Raw genomic sequence first — 21822 nt, 5'->3', positions numbered from 1 at the left:
TTTATGTTTACTTTGCATTTTAGAGGGTATCATGAACTTATGGATATAACTTTCTTCCACCATTTTACTTAGCAAAGTCCCCATATCTTCTTATTTGCTATGATTCTTTTCCATGTCTTTCCTTAAATCCTCCATTGAGGGTTCCAAAAGTCAATATTTTATGAGTTCTGTTGCTAAGGATAATAAATTTTTTGTGTGTGTGAATTTATTGAGGCTTGAGAAAGTAGCCTGAAGAGATTTGCTAGCCCAATTATGTTGTGTGCTAAAAAACAAAACAAAACAAAAACAAAACAAAAAACAAACAAACAAAAAAATCACCACCAACAGTTTAATGTCCATTGGTCATTCCTTTTCTGCCATAACTTTCAAAACTGCTCTTAAATTACATCATTGCACTAAACTCAAGAAAATTATGAGATATTTTTTAGATTTTGCAGCATGTATGCCTTCTTAGATCAATATTCTCTTACTTTCCAAGTTTTTCCTGCCAATACTTTTGAATAAAAACAGTGAATATGTTTGGATTTCTAGCTTCCCTTTCTAAATTATTTCTCACCCTCATGCGTGTCCTTGATTTTTAGAGATCAAACTGTTCCCCTCTTCAAAAATAATCCATTTTTTAAAACCTGAACTGTTTAGCAGGTTGGCATTTTAGTAAATTGATTTCTATGTGTATATATGCAATTAGGTAATATTTCTGTAACTCTATTTCTGTTTTTAATGTTTGGGAGAATTCTTTTTGGAAAAATAGGAGCAAACCAAAACCACTCAATTTTAATGTTATCTTTCTCATAACTGTGAGCCTTACCTTGGTATGGAAAATCTTTGTCTGAGGACCCTCTCACAACTGCCTGAAAATTCTTAAGATACATACATGTTTTTATAATACTTGATAATGAGCATAATAATAGTTTTCCTTTTGTTTATAATAAATCATAATTTTACAACCTCATATTCAGTTACAAGACCCTATATGGGGTCATAGTACACAGTTTAAGAAGTTGGGGTTTAGAGAATCCACAGATCTCCCCCCCAACCATAAAGGACCAAATGGAAAAAAAAAAAAGGTGGGGGTCTGAAAATAGAGTAAAATATTTTTTCAAAAGATTACATAAGAAAAAGCAGGTTTAGAAATGAAAGAAAAGACAAAATAAAGAACAATAGGAATAAAAATAAAAACAGGAATGAAAAAAATAAAATGCAAAAGTAAAAAACAGTAGATTTATTTGAATTGAAGGTTTAAAAAGCACAGTGACAATTAGAAGACCAGTTTTATATGGACATAAGCATAAGAAAAAAATATTTTGGCCATGATTACATGGTTTATGAATCTCTGCATGTGAATTTACATATGAAAGAAAATTTTAAGAAGAAATTAAGAAATAAAACTTCCTCCCCAAAAAATAATTGGAAAGAAAAACTAATGCCAGATTTATATAATGCATTTAATAAGTATGTAAAAATGTAAATGCAAAATTTACACAGGGGAGAGGAGAGAGGGAATAAACATTTATTAAGCACCTTATCTTTGCCAGGCACTATGTGAAGTACTTCACAAATATAGTGTTACTTGATCACAAACCACTATATACAATAAGAAATTTACTAATTTTTTTTATTATAAAGTCATAGTCATTGTGCTTATTTATGAACTTGAAGGAGATGGTATAGTATTATGGAAAAATAGGTTAGATCATGGAAAGAAGAGAATCAGGAATAATCAAAGGTTCATATTATGCCGCTTAAGTCTACTAACTTTCTGTCTAACCTTTGGCAAATCAGTTAATCTTTTTAGTCATCAGTTTTCTCATCTGAAAAAATGGAGATAATACCTTTATTGTCAAACTTGGAAAATTATTGTGATGCTCAAATTTCATAGTTTATATGAGATTCTTTGTAAAATGCAAAGCAGCATATGTCAGCTATTATTACATTGGCAAATTGAATAGGGTTTGCATGTCAGCCCATTTATTATGACTCCAAAATGTGAATCTCAGGTCCTCAGCAATAAAGTGAAAGTATCTTGTTGAAGAAAGGATACATATTTTGGATATCTTTGATATTTTGAATATCAAAATAGATATTTATGAATATTTGAATTGCTGAAATATATAGATATCTGATTTTCATTCTGCTATTACTTGCATGTCTCCATTCACTTCAAATGGTGTGTCAAGGTAACAGATGAAAAATAGGAAACATAAAAAATAAATTATTTTTCACTATTGCATTGATAGTATTGAGAAATACAACATTTGTCTCTTAACTTTAATATACTATACTATATCTCTTCATTTTATCAGTGTTCCTTAAGTCAGATGGACAATTAAAAAAAGAACACACAGTATTTTTTTTAAAAAAGCAATTATCCATTTTATTTTGTTTACATTGCACTGAAAATTTACATCATACTTTTACAAATTCTTTTTTTCATAAAAATATACTTCTTTACAAAAGTGTATGCATTAATATAAGAGGAGTAGCCAGTTGCAGAAGAAACATTGTTTAAACAAGGTCTTAAATGTATTAACCTTAACATTAATGAATGAATCATTGTTATTGCAGTCATTTGAATAAACAAGAATAAATAATTGATGGCATAAAATATAAAACAGCATCCTATCAGTAGAATACAGTTTTGGGAGATTCATATGAGTTTTCAAAACAATAGGTTTCAAAGTGGTTTGTACGAAATTCATTAAGTGTTGTAGAAATCCAAGCAGCAGTCCTGGGTACAATGATTTTTGGTAGGCACTCTGTATCATGGTATGAAAAGTTTAGATTTTCACAGAGTTATTATTCATATTGGAAAGGGAGAGTAACAAATAGTTTGCACTGGGTACAGATTTGCAGCTAATGAAATATAACATGCCATGAAGGGAAGACAATGGCCCACTAAATAAAGAAACTGGGGTTATTGTATGGCACATTTGAAAAGACTACCCATCAAACTGAAGAATAGATTTCCTACTATGAAATGGAAATCACTCTACCATGTCTCAAACTTTCCCATAAGGACAAGGAGTTGGGAAATTTTGTCAATACAGCAATCCTTGATGAAGTTGTGGCTTGAAAAAAGAAAAAAAAAAAACAAACAACCACCAGATTTCTATTGCTTGACCTTTATAAATAAATATTCTAATTATCATTGTTGGGAAATGAAACCAAAATATGTATTCAAACTCTGTGCATTTCAGAGATAATATGTACATGTCCTTATTAAACACAGAAGTAGTAAAATAATATTATTTATGTGGTAATAAAATAGAAAATGATTCTGGTAGAGACTTCAATATGGAAGTATTAGTGTATCAATATAACAGTTTATAACAGTTTAACGTGTACTACTTGGTCTTTCAAAAATGGGAACTTTAAGATAGTCATTTTGGGAGTATTGTATAATTATAACTTTTAAAATTCATTTAACATGTTTTGTCAGGTCCTAAAAGCACAATAGAGTAAGAAATCTCATACTACCCCAATACTCATTGATAAACTAATAATTGAACACTGGGGCTATGAATAGGAGTAGTATGAGCTCATTGCCCTTTTAGAAATGATTACTGTCAACCTAAGACAGGAATGCTGATATAATATTGAGGAACTGAAAACACTGGGAAATGAAACAAGAGCATAAAACTTTGTTTTTCAACTGTTGCATAAATTAATTCTATAAGCAATTTCAAGGTCATGTCATGATCTTCAAAACAAACATGTGGAAAATGATATTTTGGTTAACAAAGAAAGTGGTACAAAGTACATACTCATGGGATTGATGTAGCTCATGACTGTTAAAGAGAAGTCAGTGACCTATTGTCTCTTGTAAGTATAGCTCTTATTTTCTATCCTATATCTTTTTTTTTAACCCAGTCCCTCTAATATAGTTTATAAAGCACAGAAATACTGATAGTGGATGCTCCTCCAATATATGCAAATAAGTTTATGTTTTAGAATAATCTCCTTTTTTAAAAAAGCAAATAAACTGTGAGTAAGCACTCACAGAGTGCAGCTGATTCTCTGTAAAACTCTCCATGGTAAACATGAAGAAGAGTCATGTTCCAGGTTATGAAAAAACAAAAACAAAAAAACAAAACAAAAAAAAAAAAACACTCTTCTCTATCATTCTTCAGGAAAAGGTGACCCAGTAAATCCTGAAAAGTGTGCTTTAATTTGTTTAGCAGTGGCCTAAATGTGCACTGTGTTGTGTTTCCATTTCCAAACTTCTGAAGAAGCCAAAGTGTTACCACATTATACCATTGTGCAGACTGTGTTCAAGTTGGGGTCAAATCGTACTGCTTTCCCTTCGACTGATTTTGCATTGGTATCGTACATGGGGTTTTCAAAAGCTGCTTGGCCGTTGTTATTTTCGTGTACAGAACATCCAGTATATTGTGTTTTAGGTGCAGTCCTATGGAAGAAAATATGTATTTAAAAATTGTGACTAGTTGAGGTTTCCTCTATAAAAAATAGCAGATGAAGGGACAATCCACTAATATTTAGTCTCATTCACAAACAATTAAGTACTTAAATAAAAGAAAAAAAAAAGGGGGAAGTAAATAAGAACTTTAAGGCAATAGAAAGAGTTTTATAATTCTTTCCTAAAAATGAAATTCACAAGTACACACACACTTGAGTCACATATGCACACACATATACAACTAAAGTGAATTATTTATTGTGGGTGACTAGTAATTTGAAATTTAATTTCAGATATAATATCCAGTAAAATCTATTAATATATCATTTTAAGTTATTTATAATAATAAAATTTGAGACTTTAAGATTATAGCTTTCTAAAATAATAATTGCAGCTTATTTTATATACTTGTTTATTCATCCCAATATTTATTAAACATTTACTATTTCAACACCTTATACTAGGTATTATAAAATAAATGAATTAAAACATTAAAGAAAAAGAAAAGTAAAAACATTAAATGAAAAACAGTCCCTAACTTCAAGAAGCTTAGTTTCTCTAGGAGAGTGAGGTGTGGTAAGGTATATGACATATTTACATAAAAGTTAATTTAAAGTATTGGCAACATAAATACAAAATGATGTGGGAGAGTGTGTGATAACAACTGGTAAAATCAGAAAGCCCATTTGTAGGACAAGTATCTAGAGTAAACCTTAAAGGAAGCTAGGGATTCAAATGCACTGAATAAATGATTCTTATCCAAATAATCACCAGACTTTTCTCTTAGATTTATTATTTCTGCATAGGTAGAGAGAGAAAAAAAAAACATTTATATAGTACCTAATAAATTGCAGATATTGTGCTAAGTGCTTTACAAGTATTATTTCATTAGGACCTCATAGAAACCTTGCCATTAGATAGGTTCTGTTATTTATCCCATTTTTACAGGATAGCACAAGTGCAATTGTCCTTGGTTACATAGTTTAAAAATTTCTTAAGACCAAGACTGGATTTGAATTTGATGTAGGTTAAGATTCCTTTCTGATTCCTAACCCCCATGAATTCCAATGGGATATATCTGGGCTCTCCCAGCCCCCATGGAATCTGAGCCACCTTGGGCTGCCCAGCCCCCATTCTAATGATCTGCTCAGGTTTCCCAATCCCTCACCCGCACAAATAGTTCCTTATCTAAAAACCCATTGAATTCTATTCAGATTCTAACCCTGGCTGAAGCCTAAGCCAGAAGCCAAGCTGGGACTCCAATCACAAATTCCTTCATATTATAAAAAGGCAACCCTTGAGTCCACTCTTTTCAGAAGTCCCAAACATGGCATCCTTACGGCCATGACAAGGGTTTCTGCCCACTGGTGCCAGCCCTGGCCCTGGTGTCTTTCTACCTTTTCAACCTTACTTCCAAACTCCACAATAAACCTCTTTTATCAATCTAGGTTTTGGGGTCTGTAAATTCCTTTACAGAGGACTCTTGAAATCACTAATAGACTTCATTTAACTCTCTGTCCTTGCACTAAATCCAAAGGGGTTGCAGGGGAATTCTATTTGACTCCCTTTACCCCAACCTGCCACTAGACTTCAATTGACCCTAATTTCATTTAGGTGCCCCTTTTCTAGATCTCATCAAATTCAATTCTTCCTGTCTGCAGACCTGGAGAAGCACTATCCTTGACCATATTTAGCTGTCCATAGGCAATTATGCTACTGATATAAAATACTCCATTCACCCATTTTATTCATCTTTTCCTTTTAAACAATGTGTTTTCTCCCAGTGACATTTCAGGTACAGGCTGTAGTTTGCCAAATTTTAATGATTTTGGCTTCTTTAATTTATTTTACAAATATTCTGCTTTATAATAATCTAAAAGTAGACATGTGCATATATATATATGTATATATATGTACACATATATACATATATATAGTGGAAACAAAGCAAGTATTTGCAAATGGGTATAAACAATCTTTAAAAATAGTGTCAAAAAGGTAATTCTTAGGTTCTGAAACATGGGATACATTATGAAGTATTTTTAAAAAATATTTTAATTTAAGTAGGGACAATTAAAAACAAAAGGTAGAATTGTTGCTTAGGGTGGATGGGAAGATGATAAAATCAAAAGTAGTGAGTATACAATTTTCATTTTGCTACTGTTTTGTCTATCAAGCAGAATCACTTTCAAATTAGAAAGGAGAGAATAAAAATAATTAATGAAACCAATGCAAGTTGGCCAAAGAGATTTCGCCTGAAGTTACTCAAATGCTATTTCTGACATTAGCTAAAGTTCTGCTAATGATCATGGTAAAATCCTGGAGAACGGGGAAGTTATTATTGTCAATAAGGCAAAAATTGTCATGAGTTTCATAAATGGGAAGAAAGCAGTTAGATAAATATCCTGAAAGAAAACAGAATGAGTTTACTAAGAGTGCTAGGCAAACTAACTCAGTAGTTCTTCACTTTTTTTTTCAAGATGGGGAGCAAGGTAATATAATGGACACCATTAAACAGTTTGCTGAAATCAAAACTACTGAGTGTCTTTCATGAGGTGGAAAGATACACACTGTGATAATATTGCTCCTAAAACAATGAGGGTTCAGAACAAGTTTACTGTTAGATGGGTCCTAATGAATAATAATTAATGCATCAGTGTCAACCTGAAACCTCTAGATTCTGGCCTTAGATTCCAGGGCTCTAATAGGTAATTTTTATCTCATTTATAAAACTTGGTTTTTATATTAAGTATTGATTATTTCCTGACCAAGCCTCTGATCCTATACTGTTCTTGTACCTTCCTGCTCCTCTTTATCTGTTATGTTCTTTTCTTAGAACACAATCTCCTTGAAGGTAGAAACAATACTTCTGGTTTGTACTTGTATTACAAGCAATGCACACAGTGATGATAAATTAGTTTTAAAGTAATTGATTGCTGTGATTCGAGAGCTAACTCAGACCTGTAGAATGGATCTCTTTATGTGAGAAGATGATGATGATACAAGGAGACTGAGAGACAGTTGTGATTCTCTGACCTCCCTCCTCTTCCTTCTTGCCTCCAGCTTATTTCATTCCCAATCCACAAGGAACATCTGCATTAAGTAAAGGCTGCTTTGCAATTCTTTCAAGTGTTATAATTCACAGCTGTGGAGGCTCTTAGAGAATTGACCTGCCCCTTCATTTAGATAAGGTCCTTAACACTTGATAAATTTTAAATTAGGATAATAATAGTCCTTACCTCCCAGGACTATTATAAAGCTCAAATGAGATGATAAATGTAAAGCCATTAGTACAATGCTTGGCACACAATAAGCACTATGGAAATGTTAGTTATTAATATTATGTTAGTTATTAAGTGGTATGCTATTTATTTATTTGGCCTACTTTAGTTCAGTATCTTTAATAAGTATTATAATCATAATTATATATGTATTATAATTTATAATGTAATACACAATATATAAAACACATATGATAAATAATAATATATGACATGTATAACATAATAATAAATAATAAAGACAAACAGTACATTTATCAAACTTTCAAATGAGAAAATTGTGCAGTGTTACTAGTATATTGTATGACTAAAATAGATCTCAAAATAACTAGAAGAGCAGTCAGCTAGTATTTATTAAATGCTATATGTACTCTGCTAAGCACTAACAGTAATGTATGACATTTAAAGAAGTATAAATTCCATATGTAGGTTAAAAAAAGTCAATATAGTATGTGTGAAAAATACTCAGAAAGTAGCTAATGTGAAAAATGTTTTCTGAAATTCCTGATAACATTTTAAAAAGCTAAAGTTACCTTCAACTGTATTGTTATATAAAAATTGAGAGAAGTGACAGTACCATTGTGTGTGACCTAGTTGGAACAGATTAGGGGTACTGTATTACACATTTTGGGAGAGGCATTAAGAGATCAAGGTAGTGATAAATTTTGTATATGGGTATTAATTCTTTAGTAGAGTTGGATTAGCTGTCCTCTGAGATCCCATATAATTCTATACTTTACACATATGGTTTTATCTAATGAGATAGGATCATGAAATGAAAACACTACTGTTACTATATTCATATATATACTACAGCATTTGACATGAATGCTCTTCTCAAAGCTTACTTCATTGATTCTCATATCATACCTTTGACTAGCATTGGCCAGCTGTTCTTTTTTTCTAATCATAAGACATTTACTAGTATTTCACAGAAGTAAAATTTGGGAGGCTTCCTGGGTAAAAGGTGTTACTTGGGACTTTGCTCTTATCTTGTGATGGAATACCCTAGATTGCATAGCTCTTTAGGTGAACAAGTTTAGACACTACTGTTTAAGCCCTCAGGAGACCACAGTTTCAGATTTTAATTTTACTATAGTTTGAGTTATCTTTTATTCTTTAAATATATGCCTTTTAAGCTACTTTGATTATTTTTGCATTAGAAGCATTTCACATACCCCTGTGATAAAAATGAAAAAGAATGCACATTCTAGAATGCTTAAAATAATAGCATAAAGTACTTTCAAAATTTTTATATTAAAAACTGCCTTTCAATTCCCGAAACTTGTTATTCACAATAGTTGCTTTTAAGTTCTGATAAGATGTTCTAACAGCTCTTATGTATTTTTTTTTTTGGATTACCTTGACCAGCCTTCCTTTAACACACTTCTCTTCCCAATAACAAGGTATAACTTGCTATACTTACTTAAATTTTCTTTGCAGTTAGCCCTGTCTATACGATTTCTCTTCTAAACTACTTTTACTTTCAATAAATCAGTATCAACATCATTTTCTTTTATTCAAAGCATATCTGAGGCCAGAGGTGGAACTTTCTTTTGTTAATATCTGAACAACATAATCACTAAATTTTACACAGTCAACACGTTTTAAAAAGTACAAATAATTTTTAAGGCAGTTAAGTGACTTAGTAGATAGAGAGATGGGCTTGAAGTCAGGAAACTTAGTTTTTAAATGCTGCCTTATACACCTATTAACTTTGTTAACCTAAACAAATCACTTGATCTTTGCCTCAGTTTCATGTTTTAAGATATTATGAATCCAGATCGTCTAATTTCAAATTCATTGATTTCTTTTTCTATGTTTTAGGATGTCACACCTATATTTAATGAAGAGAGTGTAATTTTCTCATGCAGAGAAATAAAGAATAACTGGATAGAAAATCCAAATGCCTCCGCTTTTAGCAAAGTGAGAATTTGTAATGTTTGCTAGAGAGAACCATTTTTAATTTGTACTAGGATGCTCTATTTCACAGTGTTTCAATGTGCAACTGGAAAAGACTCCATAAAATTTCCCTTATCTTTCAGGTACATGAAGAGTATGTGAAATTAACATTCATCTCATTTTACTTAGTACTCCCAATAAGAAGGTGTGTGTGTGTGTGTGTGTGTGTGTGTATGTGTGTATGGATGGATATAAGGGAAAAGTATTTCAGAGATTGAGGGTAGAAATGTGAACAATAATATACCTCTGTTTATAAAGGTAAAATCCAAACTAGCAAAAAAGATACCTACCTCTGTTTATAAAGGTAAAATCCAAAACCGGCAAAAATAAGGGCAAAGAAAGGCACAAGGATAGCAATGGCCACAGAACTACTATTGGTGCCATGTGGTTGGTTGGTACTATTAGGACCTTCTGACATGTTCAGTCCTACAAAAGAAAAGGAAAGATTGACAAATGTATATTTTCTATTTACCCTAAAAGCTTCACTTGAATACTGAGAATCATTTTCTGCTTGTGTTTGTATTTATTACAGCTTCACTTAATATATAATTTACATAAGTTTTAACCTAGTTTCAACAACTGTGTATACAATTATTTTCTATAAAGACATTTAAAACTGTTCCCTAATCATTTTGGGAATTTGTTTTTTCTTCTTGAAAAATAAATACATTCAAACAAATGTTAATTAAGATTTGATAAAAGACTAAGTTTCTATTGTTTCTTTTAATTAAAAACTAACATTTCTTTCATTATAAACAACTACTTCAGAAATTTATGTTTTAAGGAGAAAATTGAAAGTATAAGAATTCACAAGGTAAAGGCTCTTTTTAAAATAAAATTTATGTTTCACATTTTAGGCTAGGGATAATAGAGCAATGAAAAGAAGAAAAATAGATACTATCACCTGAGATTATATATACTATTGTATGCCACAGAAATTCTTAATAAATCCACTGGAGCACTAATATTAGAGTGCTTATGCATTCTCTCAGACAATTTTGCTAAATGAAAGTGACACATCCAACTTGGAAATTACAAGTATCTTTCACCACAGAAAATTAGCATAACTGAAGAGCACTAAGCTATTTCAGAAGGAGGATCATTACTCAAAGTTATATTCCCTCTTAGATGCTATGAGCTTATTATTTAAGTGCCACTACATTACCTAAGCAGTAAGAAAATTGCAACAATATTCAAAGTGAAAGGAGGGATTACTGCTCTTGAGAGACAAAATCAATTGATTTGTTTTTTAATATTTTATCAATTTCATATTTCCTTTTTTTTGCTGAAGAGAAAGATGTGATGTTTATTAGAATTATAGTTAAAAAGTAGGGGTTGAATATGTACACACACACATACACCCATATATTATATATTTAATATATAGAATCCATGGCATGTTTTCTAGAATGTTCACAGTACAAAAGAGTTAAAATAAATAATTACCTAATCGCTGAAGTCCAAACTGCCCATAATCTTTACCCTGAATAAATCCTTGAAACACATAAGTTGCTCCATCAGGTTCTGCAGAAACCTTAAACAATTAAGGAGAGAGAAAGTTAAATCTTTAAGTGTTTTGGGGCTATATCTACTTTTATCTAGACTTGGAGAATACTTAGCTTTTATGCTGAAATGACAAATGATGTGCAAAATTATTCCACTGTATATCTTAGCCTTAGGCAATATAGCAATTTAAATATTTTTTTAAAATGCTATCATTCAGAGCATAGAAAGAATATCTCATGGTTTTCAAATCCCTCTGAAATTACAAAAATAAATTCCAGTGGTTAAATTTGAAACCAGAATTGGAATCTAGGAAAGCCTTGCCATAAGAACAAAAAGCAATGGGACAGTATGGAGAGTCCCATGGCAGTTTCAATGAAAAATGACATTTTACATTTGGTTGGTACATTTTTTCTATTTATATATACATTTTTTTTAATTTCCATAATGTCATAGAGTATAGGATACATTTATTTTATTACCTTTTACAGATGATTGGCTAAATAAGTGAATAAACACTAAGTTCTAAGATGTACAATCTCCTAAATTATGTAAAATAGGCTGTTAAGAAAGCACTCCAACCTCTCAACTATCCTTCTTTTATATGAAAATATTACAACAATTATTAACAATTCTTTTGTGTTAAACTTTGCCCTCTATATGTTTTACCCTTTTCAAACTCAAATACTCTTTAGAAAATAAAGTCATAATTACTTCTTACTGTGAATGAATTTATTAGATCATTTTTTTTCCATTAAAAATAACACTGGTGCAACATGAGGGTAAGGAATGCCTGAGGGAAATAAAGGATACAGTTTTTGAGGTAGGAGGCTTAGGGAAATTTGCCAAAAAGCAAATTTCATCAAATTTATATTTTTGCCTGAAGCCATCTCTGACCAAGCCACTGACCTATCACTCCTATCACTTTATTTACTATTGGGACTTCCAGATATGAAGAATATTTCCTGAGTTATCCTGCTTAATCAAAAGCAAAACCCTGTCTATAAGTAGCTTTGACATGATTTCTTGACCATGTATTAGATTTGTCAATCCAGAATTCTCATACTACATCTGATTTCTTTGCTCCTCCTGGACTGACTATAAGTAGAGAAAGTCACAAAACTGAATTGGTTACTTATATGTCCTATCTAACTTATCTTGTTTTACAATATTTCCTATGTACCATGATCAATTCCTTATCTCACTCTCTCTCTTTTCCTCTCTCCAGGGATCACCAATTTCATTTCCATTATCTATACAAATGTGCCACTGAAGCACATTGAACTTATTTTTCCCCTCAATACACATCTAACATATTATTTCATTCATACATTTATGCACCTCAAGATTTGCTTTGAAAAAAAAATTCTTGTTTAACAAGGATGTAGCAAATCAATCTAAAGCTAACAAATAAGATTTATATAAACATACTTACAAAACCATCCATGGCCCAATTTTCTTCCTTCATTTTGCTCATTGAAGTATGAGCTGGTGCTTTAATAAAATAGATATGTAGCATTAGGCGAGCTTCTTGGCTTTTATAAACCCCTGGGAAAATATAAATGCATTTTAGGACATTTAACAAAAAAAAATAATTAGGGTTAATTTTATACATGTCTATAACTGTTCAAATATACCAAACAGATGATAGGTAAGAGATAAAGACCAGTTTAAGTCCTAACTACTCCATTAAGCTTTCATCAATTAGCTTAGCCTTCAGGGCTCTCTGCCTTCTGTGGACACTCATATTACTACATAGTTTAACTTTTAAGTATTAAATAATGTTTATATTATTATTAGTTACATTATTTACAGTAGCTTTAAAACTGTTTGGGGGTATATGTCTTTTCTCTTCAAATTATAGATATTATTTATAGAAAAAGTTCATGATATATTTGCTGCCACAAGTATATCCAGTAGAAATTCATTCAACAAATGCTTATGGAATACATTAACATTAGACTGAGCGCATTTCAGGAAAACAAGGAAGTCCTTGTGCTCAAATATTGAAGATGACACTGATATGCAGCTTTGTACAAAACATCATTTTATAAAAAGTGAAGTATTCATGTAATCATGCTATAGGAATTCAGAGAGCATATCAATAATCATTACTGAGAAGAGAATATAGAAAGTTTCATGAGAAAAATATAGCTTGAATACTGACTCAAAGTCAAGAAAGCAAAGCAGATATCCAGGGAATAATGAAGAATTCAGTTCAGTTGGAAGAGAGAATATACAAAAAGACAGGATGTAAGATATAGCAACTAAGGAACCTGGGTGCCAATGTTCAAAAATAACTGTTGACTTATTGGATTCTGAGTTTTTTCATTAAGATGCTATTATCCCAACTCTGATGTAATCTAATTTGAAAATTTCTCATTAAATTTTCATGTGTGTAAACATATACTGGCCCTGCATCTAAATTATGAGCTCTAAAATGTTTTCATGTATCATTCTGAATCCCAAAAAGTTATAAATACTTTGTTGCAGTTCATTTAGTAGGACCCCAGAATTCAGAAGAAGAATCTTAGAGTACCATCTACTTTAACTTCTTCATTTCAAAGACCTTAAGAAAATTTCCCAAGGCCACACAAGTAACAAGTGGCAGAATCAAGATTTATATGCATATCTAATAATTCTATATCCATCACTCTCTCTGGATGTTTTCATGATGAATTCTTTGGAATTGTTTTGGATTATTATCTTGATCAAAGTACCAGGTCTTTTATAATTTATCATTTCATCAATGCTGTTACTATGCACAAAGATTTCCTAGTTCTTCTCAATTCATTCTATCAGTTCATACTTAATTTTTTCCCTGAAATCACTCATTGTTACTTCTTAAAGCACAACAGTACTCCATCACAATGATATGCCATAACTTGTTTAGAAATTTCTTAACTGATGAGCATCCATTCCCTCAATGTTAAATTCTTTGCCACCACAAAAAGAGCTTGTTTTAAGTATTTTTGTACATATAGGTCCTTTTTCTTTTCCTTTGCTCTCTTTGCTGTACAGATCTAACTGTATAGATCTAGTAGTGGATTAAAATTTATGCTGAAATTTATTGCTCTGTGGGCATAGTTCCAAATTGTTCTTCAGAATGGTAGAACTAGTTCACAACTTGCTGTGCAAGTTCTTTATGGTTGTAATTCCAAACCATTTGACTTTCAGGATATCATTTCAAGCCCTTTGATCCTCTGTAAAAGCTGTTAAATCTTGTGTAAGCTTACCTGTCACTTTCCATAAAAGTTGAATAAATTCTTTCTGGCTGCTTGTAATATTTTATCTTAATATGGGAGCTCTGGAATTTGGCTACAACATTTCTAGTTTTCATCTTAGATATCTTTCAGGATGTTATTAATAGAATCTTTTAATTTTTTCCTAATAATTTCTTGAAGTAGTTTAATTCTTTTTAAATTTGCTCTCCTTGATCAGTTTTCTAGATCAGTTTTTCCAATGAAATGTTTCACATTTTCTTCTAGTTTTTCATTCTTTTAAGTTTGTTTTATTGTTTCTCGAACCCTCATAGAGTCATTATATTCCACCTGCCCAATTTTAATTTTTAAGATATCATATCCTTCAGTAAATATTTGTACCTCTTTTCCCATTTAGTCAATTCTGTTTTAAAGAAGTACTTTTCTTTAGTGAATTTTTGTATCACCTTTTCCATTTGGTCTAATACATCTTTGAAATATTATTTTCTTCAATTTTTGTGTTTCTTTTACCAAGATGTAAATTCTATTTTCATGATTTTCTTGCATTGTTTCTTGCCTCAATTTTCCCTCTATCATTCTTATGACTTAAAAAAATGCTTCAGGAATTCTTGTCCTGCTTATGTCCAATTAAGATTTTTCTTTGAGGCTTTGCTTGCAGCTGTTTTTATGTTACTATCTAAAGAGTTAGTGTCTTAGTCTTTTCTGTTACCATAGCAATTTTTATGATCAAATTTGTTGTTGTTATTGTTGTTGTTATTCTTGGATGGATTTTTTATATTTTGCTCATTTTTTTTCCAAACTATTTTTTGACTTTGAACTCTAAGTAAGTTAGGTTCTATTCAACTGTTGGTGGGGAAATATGTACCTAAGCTTAAGGCTTTTTTTGTGCTGATATTTTCAAAGTAAGTTTTAGGGATCTGCAAATTTTCAATGCTTCCATTGTGGTGTGATATGGACAGAGAAACGGTCATTGCTCTTCACGTCTGCACTCTGGACTTTGCCTAGGAATTACTCGTGATCCCATGTAATCATCTGTGGTAGCAATTCTATTGGCCCTAGAACCGTGACAAGGGCTCCTGCTCTCTTAACAACAATCAACAACACTCTCACAACAAGCAAAAGATATTGGAATGATTTTACTTTTTCTTTCTCTAGTTCATTTTATAGATGAAAAAACTGAGCGAGACAGTGCTAAATGACTTGCCCAAGGTCTCACAACTAAGAAATGTCTAAGTTGAATTTGAAATCAGAAAGGCATCTTCCTGACTGCAGGCCTGGCATTTTATCCATTGAGCAACCCACCTGCCTTTATCTCCTTTCAACTTTCATTCATAGGCATTCTTGTTAAGGTCCATAAAATGGTCCTTAACACATTCTGAATAAATTATTTATATTTATTTATTATCATTATTTATATCTCAGGGAACATTGTCTGACTAGAATGTCTAATCTTTTTAATGGCATTAAACATCTGATATTTCCAAGTGTTTAAATGATTTATTAAATTTTTTACTTTTCATGTTTTTTGGGGGGTTTTTTGTCCCATGTAAACAAATTCCAGATAATGAAAATCACGAATTGTTTTATAATGAAATCTGTCTTTTTCTGTCTACATAAAAAGTTTTTTGGGGACTTATCTCAAAATATTTTCTGCTTGGATAAATTTAAAAGGTCATTAATAATCAATTATTTAATTTAATAGTCAATAAATAATGAATAAAAATGAATCACAAATTCTATCACAAACAAAATTTATACCTAGAAAATTGTATAAAATTATAAATTGTGCAATTAAAAATTATGACAAGTGATAAAAATAAAAGTATCAAAACATATAACTTTAAAATGCTGATGAGGTACCTGAAAGTAGCAATTCCATATTGCTGTTGCTTAGTGTTGCATTTACTCTTCCTGTGGATGAATTAAAACTGGTCACTGTCAAAGTCATAGGTTGTTTCCTGCCTTTGAAATTATAAGAGCCTTTCCATATGTAATTCTGGGCAAAGACATCATCAGGAACTGCAGATACATAAAAAAGTCATAACAACTCTTTTAGACTTCATATTTGAAATGTACTAAATATTTATTCAGTGAATGATGATTGATTATAATATGTTAAGCTTCACAAAATGCTAATATTGGTGAACACAAATAGTTCTATTTTGAGTAAAATTAATATCAGTGGGACAAATACTATAATTTATAATCTAACAAATTGGTGGGGAAATGAAATTATAAAATCAACACAAAGCTGATTCATAATTTCACACGAGGCTATAATTGAAATAATGCTGCTATTATGTAAGTAGGAATATTATTTTCCAAAAGACATTAATTAAAACCACACTATATTCAACAATATAATAAATAGTCTTATTTGCTAAAATGTAGATGGCAATTCTAAGTTATGCCATGTCTTCAGAAAATGAAATATGCCTTAGACAATTGTATTGTCACCAAAAGTCACTGAATAAAATATAAAATGACTTCTGATTTTATTGAAATCTAGTAGCATGAGCAAGCTCTATCATATAAATATTAAATATTTAGACAGAAGTAATGTCTCAATCAAGGGTTCTTGATGGAGGAAATGCAAGCTAAGTTTTTGAATATTTTGATAACTATATCAATATAATTAGTTTTTTTTTTTTTTTTTTTTTTTTTTTTTTTTTTTGGCAAATCTATGTATATATTTTTTGCATTTGAAATAGTCTTGAAAAGTGATCCATAAACTTCACTAAACTACCGAAAGGGACCATAATACATGAGAAGGTTAAAATTCTCTAAATAAAATAATGGAAAATTCTTTTACTTAGAAAAAAAAATAGATAAATTGGTGAAGTCATCAATCATTTATTAAGAACTTATTACATGTCAAATGTTGTGCTAACTGCTGAGGATACACTGATAAGAGAAAATAGTCACAACTATCAGAATTTAAATTTTTGCATGGAAAATCTGCTGTATTTCAGTTTTTACTAAAATAATTCACATATAATTTAACAAAAATTTTAAAATATTTCACAATACCAAGAGACTTACAATTTCCATTTTGAATTTAATAATTTCAAATGGGAAATAAAAGTACATTAAAGAAGTCAGTTTGTTTCAAGGTTCAGCTTTTCTTACAGCATTTATAACAAACTCCTTGTTGGTATTCCTTCTTTTTTATATATAGAAAATAGTATTTAAAGTTGTTTACAGAATGATTCCAAATACTCAGAAAGGTAGAATGCTCTGTATTTCTGGTAAAATAGAAAGTTTAGGAATTTCAGTATCAACAGATACTACTCCTAAGAAAAGATGGCTTTCTATGGAACAGAGTTATATAAGGATTAAAATATCTGAAGGCAAAAATCAAGTCAATTACTAAATTTTGTTCATTTTCATCACCACTACTACATCTATTCCCTCTATCTTCTTTTTTCTCTCATACAACCTCCACCCTAATTCAATAGCTTTCTACCTAGAGGATTATAATAGCCTCAAAATTATCCTCTCTGCCTAAAGTCTCTCCTTGGTTCTATCATTCTTCCAAATACTTATCAAATTGTTTTCCAAAAGTTATACTTTGATCATATTTCTCCTTTCCACAACAAACTCCAATGACTTCCTATTACTTCAAAGATCAAATAAAAATTCCTCTATTTGGCATTTAAAACATTTTCCAACTTAATTCTAACCAAATCTAATTTAATCAATACAATGCTGATTGTATACAAGATAATACTAAACCTTATTCTCTTTTATATATTGTGTGGTCCCCCCAAAAAAACCTGACCTTACTTTCTCATATATGGTTTTGTGCCTCATCATTGGCTCTGTCATGCCTACATTTCATTTCTTTCACTGCTTAGAATCCCAAGTTGTCTTTAAAACTCATATCTCAATTTGCTATACTATTACATTTCATATAGACAAAAAATCTCAGAGCCAAGATTCAGATTTTCGTTCTAAGAGTCTCAAGTACAGTGCTTCAGCATTAACTCTTAACTAAGAAATGTTTTTACCATGGTTTGTAGACATGGTTTTCAGTTACTTACCACTTAACTTTGGACTGGGTGTTCCCAAAGCTGGTCTAGGATCTTTCACCAATATTTTGGAACCCGCTATTGAAAGAAATGGGAGAATGAAACACATATATGAGCAAACACTTAATAGAATAACTTTAAAAATGTTTGTTTCTTTACCAAAAAAAATACTACCATATTATAAAAATTCTTCATTATTGCAGGAGATATTGTTGGAAATTTCCTTCTACTTGATTTTTTAAAAATATATTTATTTATTTAAAACAAATACAAAATAAAAAAGTAAAAAAAAAATAAAGAAAAAAAACAGAAAAAGAAAAGAAATTGCCACATTCACAACAGAATATGAGAGAATTCAAAATATTAAACAATAAATTTCCATTTAAGAAAGCCTATATAATAAATATTATTCATTGGATTCAGAAATGTCGATATTTTCTTGAACTCCTTGTAAATTTTCTTTTGTTCTCTTACTGTGTATTCTTTATTCTTTGGATTTTTTAACTCTTTTTCTGCCTACCTCCATATTCCCCAAGAAGGCTACAATTAAACATGGATCTATATATCTATATATCTATATCTATATCTATATCTATATATCTATCTATCTATCTATCTATCTATATATATATATATTTAATGCCTATGTACATGTATATACATAGATAATTATAATCACACAATATACATTTATATGAATCTATGTAAAGCCATATTATGATTTGTTGTCTTCTTTTTCTCTGAAAGTGGATAATATCATCTTTCCTAAGTCCAAGTTTCCATATTTTTTCTAAATCCATTAATACATTACTTCCTACTTCCAACCTTATACTATCTAATTATTTCAAATAGTCTAAAACAATTAATATGGCTGATATATAGTATAGTTTCCTTAGTTTTCTCTTTTGATTAAATCTATTTTCCTTTATCATTGTGTAAGATCAATGATTACTACCCCTACATTTTTTTCTAATAAATTCTAATTCTGATTACTATTGTTATGTTTGTTTGTAAATTTTATTTTCCACCCCTGTATTACCCTTTTGTTTTACCCACTGCCTTGCCTTGATATTATCCTCCTCCAAGAATCCCTCTTATCCTCATTTCCCTTTACTCTAGCCCTCCCTTGTTATCACATTCTTATTAATCTATACATTTGATCCTATTCTCATTTATATACACATTCTTCAATCTCCCTTAACCCATTTCTTCCCCCTATTATTTCTCTATAAATTTAGGCTGTCTTTATGTTAGATAAATAACCCATTTAACCCATTCCCTCTTTAACCCATTCCCAATGAGAGCATTCCAGTACTCCTCCCTATTTGATTCCTATGTTAGTTCTACATCTCTCATTTTTTTTTTTACCTTTTCCTATATGGTTTTATTTTGTAGAATCACATCATACTCAGCTGTATTCCAATCATATTTGAACTACCTAATTACTAATAACAATTTTACATGTATGGTTTACATTTCCACATATAAAACATAAAACACTTTTGTATTTATTGAATCCTTTGACATTAGTATTTGATGTTCACTTTATTTTTCTCTTGGATCTTACATGTCAAATTTTCTATTAAGTTCAGGTCTTTTGCAACAAAATCCTGAAAGCCTAGAAATTCATTAAATACCCTATCTCTTTTTTTCCCATTCAGGATTATGCTTAATTTTGCTGAGACTGATATTTTTAGCCACAACACTCATTCATTTATTTTTCCAATATGTAGAATACCAAGGTTTGTGATCTTTCAGTGCAGCTGCTGTTATGTCTTTTGTGACTCTAATTGTGCCTTTGCTATATTCAAATTATTTTTTTCTTGCTGCTCTAAATATTTTCTCCTTGATCTAGGAGACTGGGAATTTGGCTGTGATGTTTCTGTAGGTTTTCCCCACAAATCTCTTATAGATAATTATCAATAGATTATTATTATTATTATTATTATTATTATCATTGTTATTATTTTCTATATTTCCCTCTTGCTCTAATACTTCAGGACATTTTTTCTTTATTTTTTTCTGATCATAGCCATCAGGTAGTCTGGTTATTCTTATGTTTTCTCTTCTTGATTTATTCTCCAGATCAGTTGTTTTTCTTATGAGGTAGCTCACATTCTCATTTTTAGAAATTCTTTATATATTTATTTATTTTATATTGTATATAACTTTTATATACAATTCACATTTTAACTGTCATTTTAATAAGAGAAACAATATTTGTTAAGCACCATGCCTAAGTGCATAACCCAGAAAGTCTGCAAACAGTTAAAGGGGACTGTATCAATCATTAAGGGGCAGGTCAATTCTCCAAAAGACCCCACAGCTGTGCATCATAACACAATTGAAGGAATTTCAAATCAGCCTTTACTGACATATATATTCCTTGTGAATTGGGAATGAAATAAATCAAAGGCAAGAGGGAAGAGGAGAGAGATCAGAGAACTCAACTGCTTCTCACTCTCCTTCTATCATTTCACATGAAGGGATCTATTCTGCTGATGAGAAATAGATTCCTAGCAGCCACAAGCAGGTTGTGCCTATATCAAACATTGAAATAACTAGATACATACATGACATATAGAGAATAGGTAGGAATAAATTTCAAAAGTAAAGGCACAAAGTTTCAAGGACATAGGAAAGTCTGATGTAAAAGCTACAATTTAAGCTTAAACTTGAAGGAAGACTATAAAAACGAAGAGGCAGATGGAAACCTTTACCAGCATGGGGAAGAGTTAGGGCAGAATGTCAAGATACAGGGATTCTCAAACTATGGCTCATGGGCCAGATGTGGCCTGCTGACGACCCTTATCCAGCCTGCCATGTTATGGCAAATGGGCTGAGGGGAGGAGACAGAGTGTGAGTTTTTGTTTTTACTATAGTCCCGCCCTCCAACAGTCTGAGGGACAGTGAATTTAGCCCCCTATTTAAAAAGTCTGAGGACCACTGGTAGAACAAGGAATACCAAATGAACTAAAATGGCTGTAACAGTACTAGGAGGGCAAAGATTTGTTAAAATACGTTTAACTTAGGAAGGTGACAGGTTGTTAAGAATTTTAAGTGACACAGTATCTCATTCATTGTGCAATAAGGTTTGACTTATTCAGACCTATGCTGTATTAAAATAGCTTTGACAGCTGAGTGGAGGATTCATGGAGCAGGGATGGGGGTGGGGCAATGCAGGGAAATCAATTGCAAGGCTATTCCAGGCAAGAGGTGATGTGTTAAAACTAAATGCTATGAATATGTGAGGAGAGAGAGTGTTTTAGGCTTATGTTACTTCAGCGTCATGAAATTGAGAACTTGGATGATTCTGATAATTGCTATTTGACAAATAGACAAAAGAAATTAGGATTTGAGGGAAAAGGTAAGTTTTCTTTTATACATAGTGAGCTTGCAACATCAAT

The 21822-nt window shown here is 31.0% G+C and overlaps 1 protein-coding gene across 1 annotated transcript in view; it reads right to left on the bottom strand.

The window, feature by feature from the left end:
• Positions 1-2382: 2382 nt before the first annotated feature.
• CSMD3 (CUB and Sushi multiple domains 3) overlaps positions 2383-21822 on the bottom strand; it is a 1577676-nt gene continuing 1558236 nt past the window's right edge. The window contains 6 exon segments of the mRNA XM_074266680.1: positions 2383-4408; positions 9951-10086; positions 11107-11194; positions 12599-12711; positions 16245-16403; positions 18428-18493. Of these exon segments, the coding sequence (XP_074122781.1) occupies positions 4249-4408; positions 9951-10086; positions 11107-11194; positions 12599-12711; positions 16245-16403; positions 18428-18493 (722 nt within the window). The 3' untranslated portion in view covers positions 2383-4248.

The sequence above is a fragment of the Sminthopsis crassicaudata genome, chromosome 1 (assembly GCF_048593235.1).
Source record: "Sminthopsis crassicaudata isolate SCR6 chromosome 1, ASM4859323v1, whole genome shotgun sequence".
Taxonomy (NCBI): domain Eukaryota; kingdom Metazoa; phylum Chordata; class Mammalia; order Dasyuromorphia; family Dasyuridae; genus Sminthopsis; species Sminthopsis crassicaudata.
Note: the sequence above shows the minus strand (reverse complement) of the source record. Positions and strands in the feature narration are given on the sequence as shown.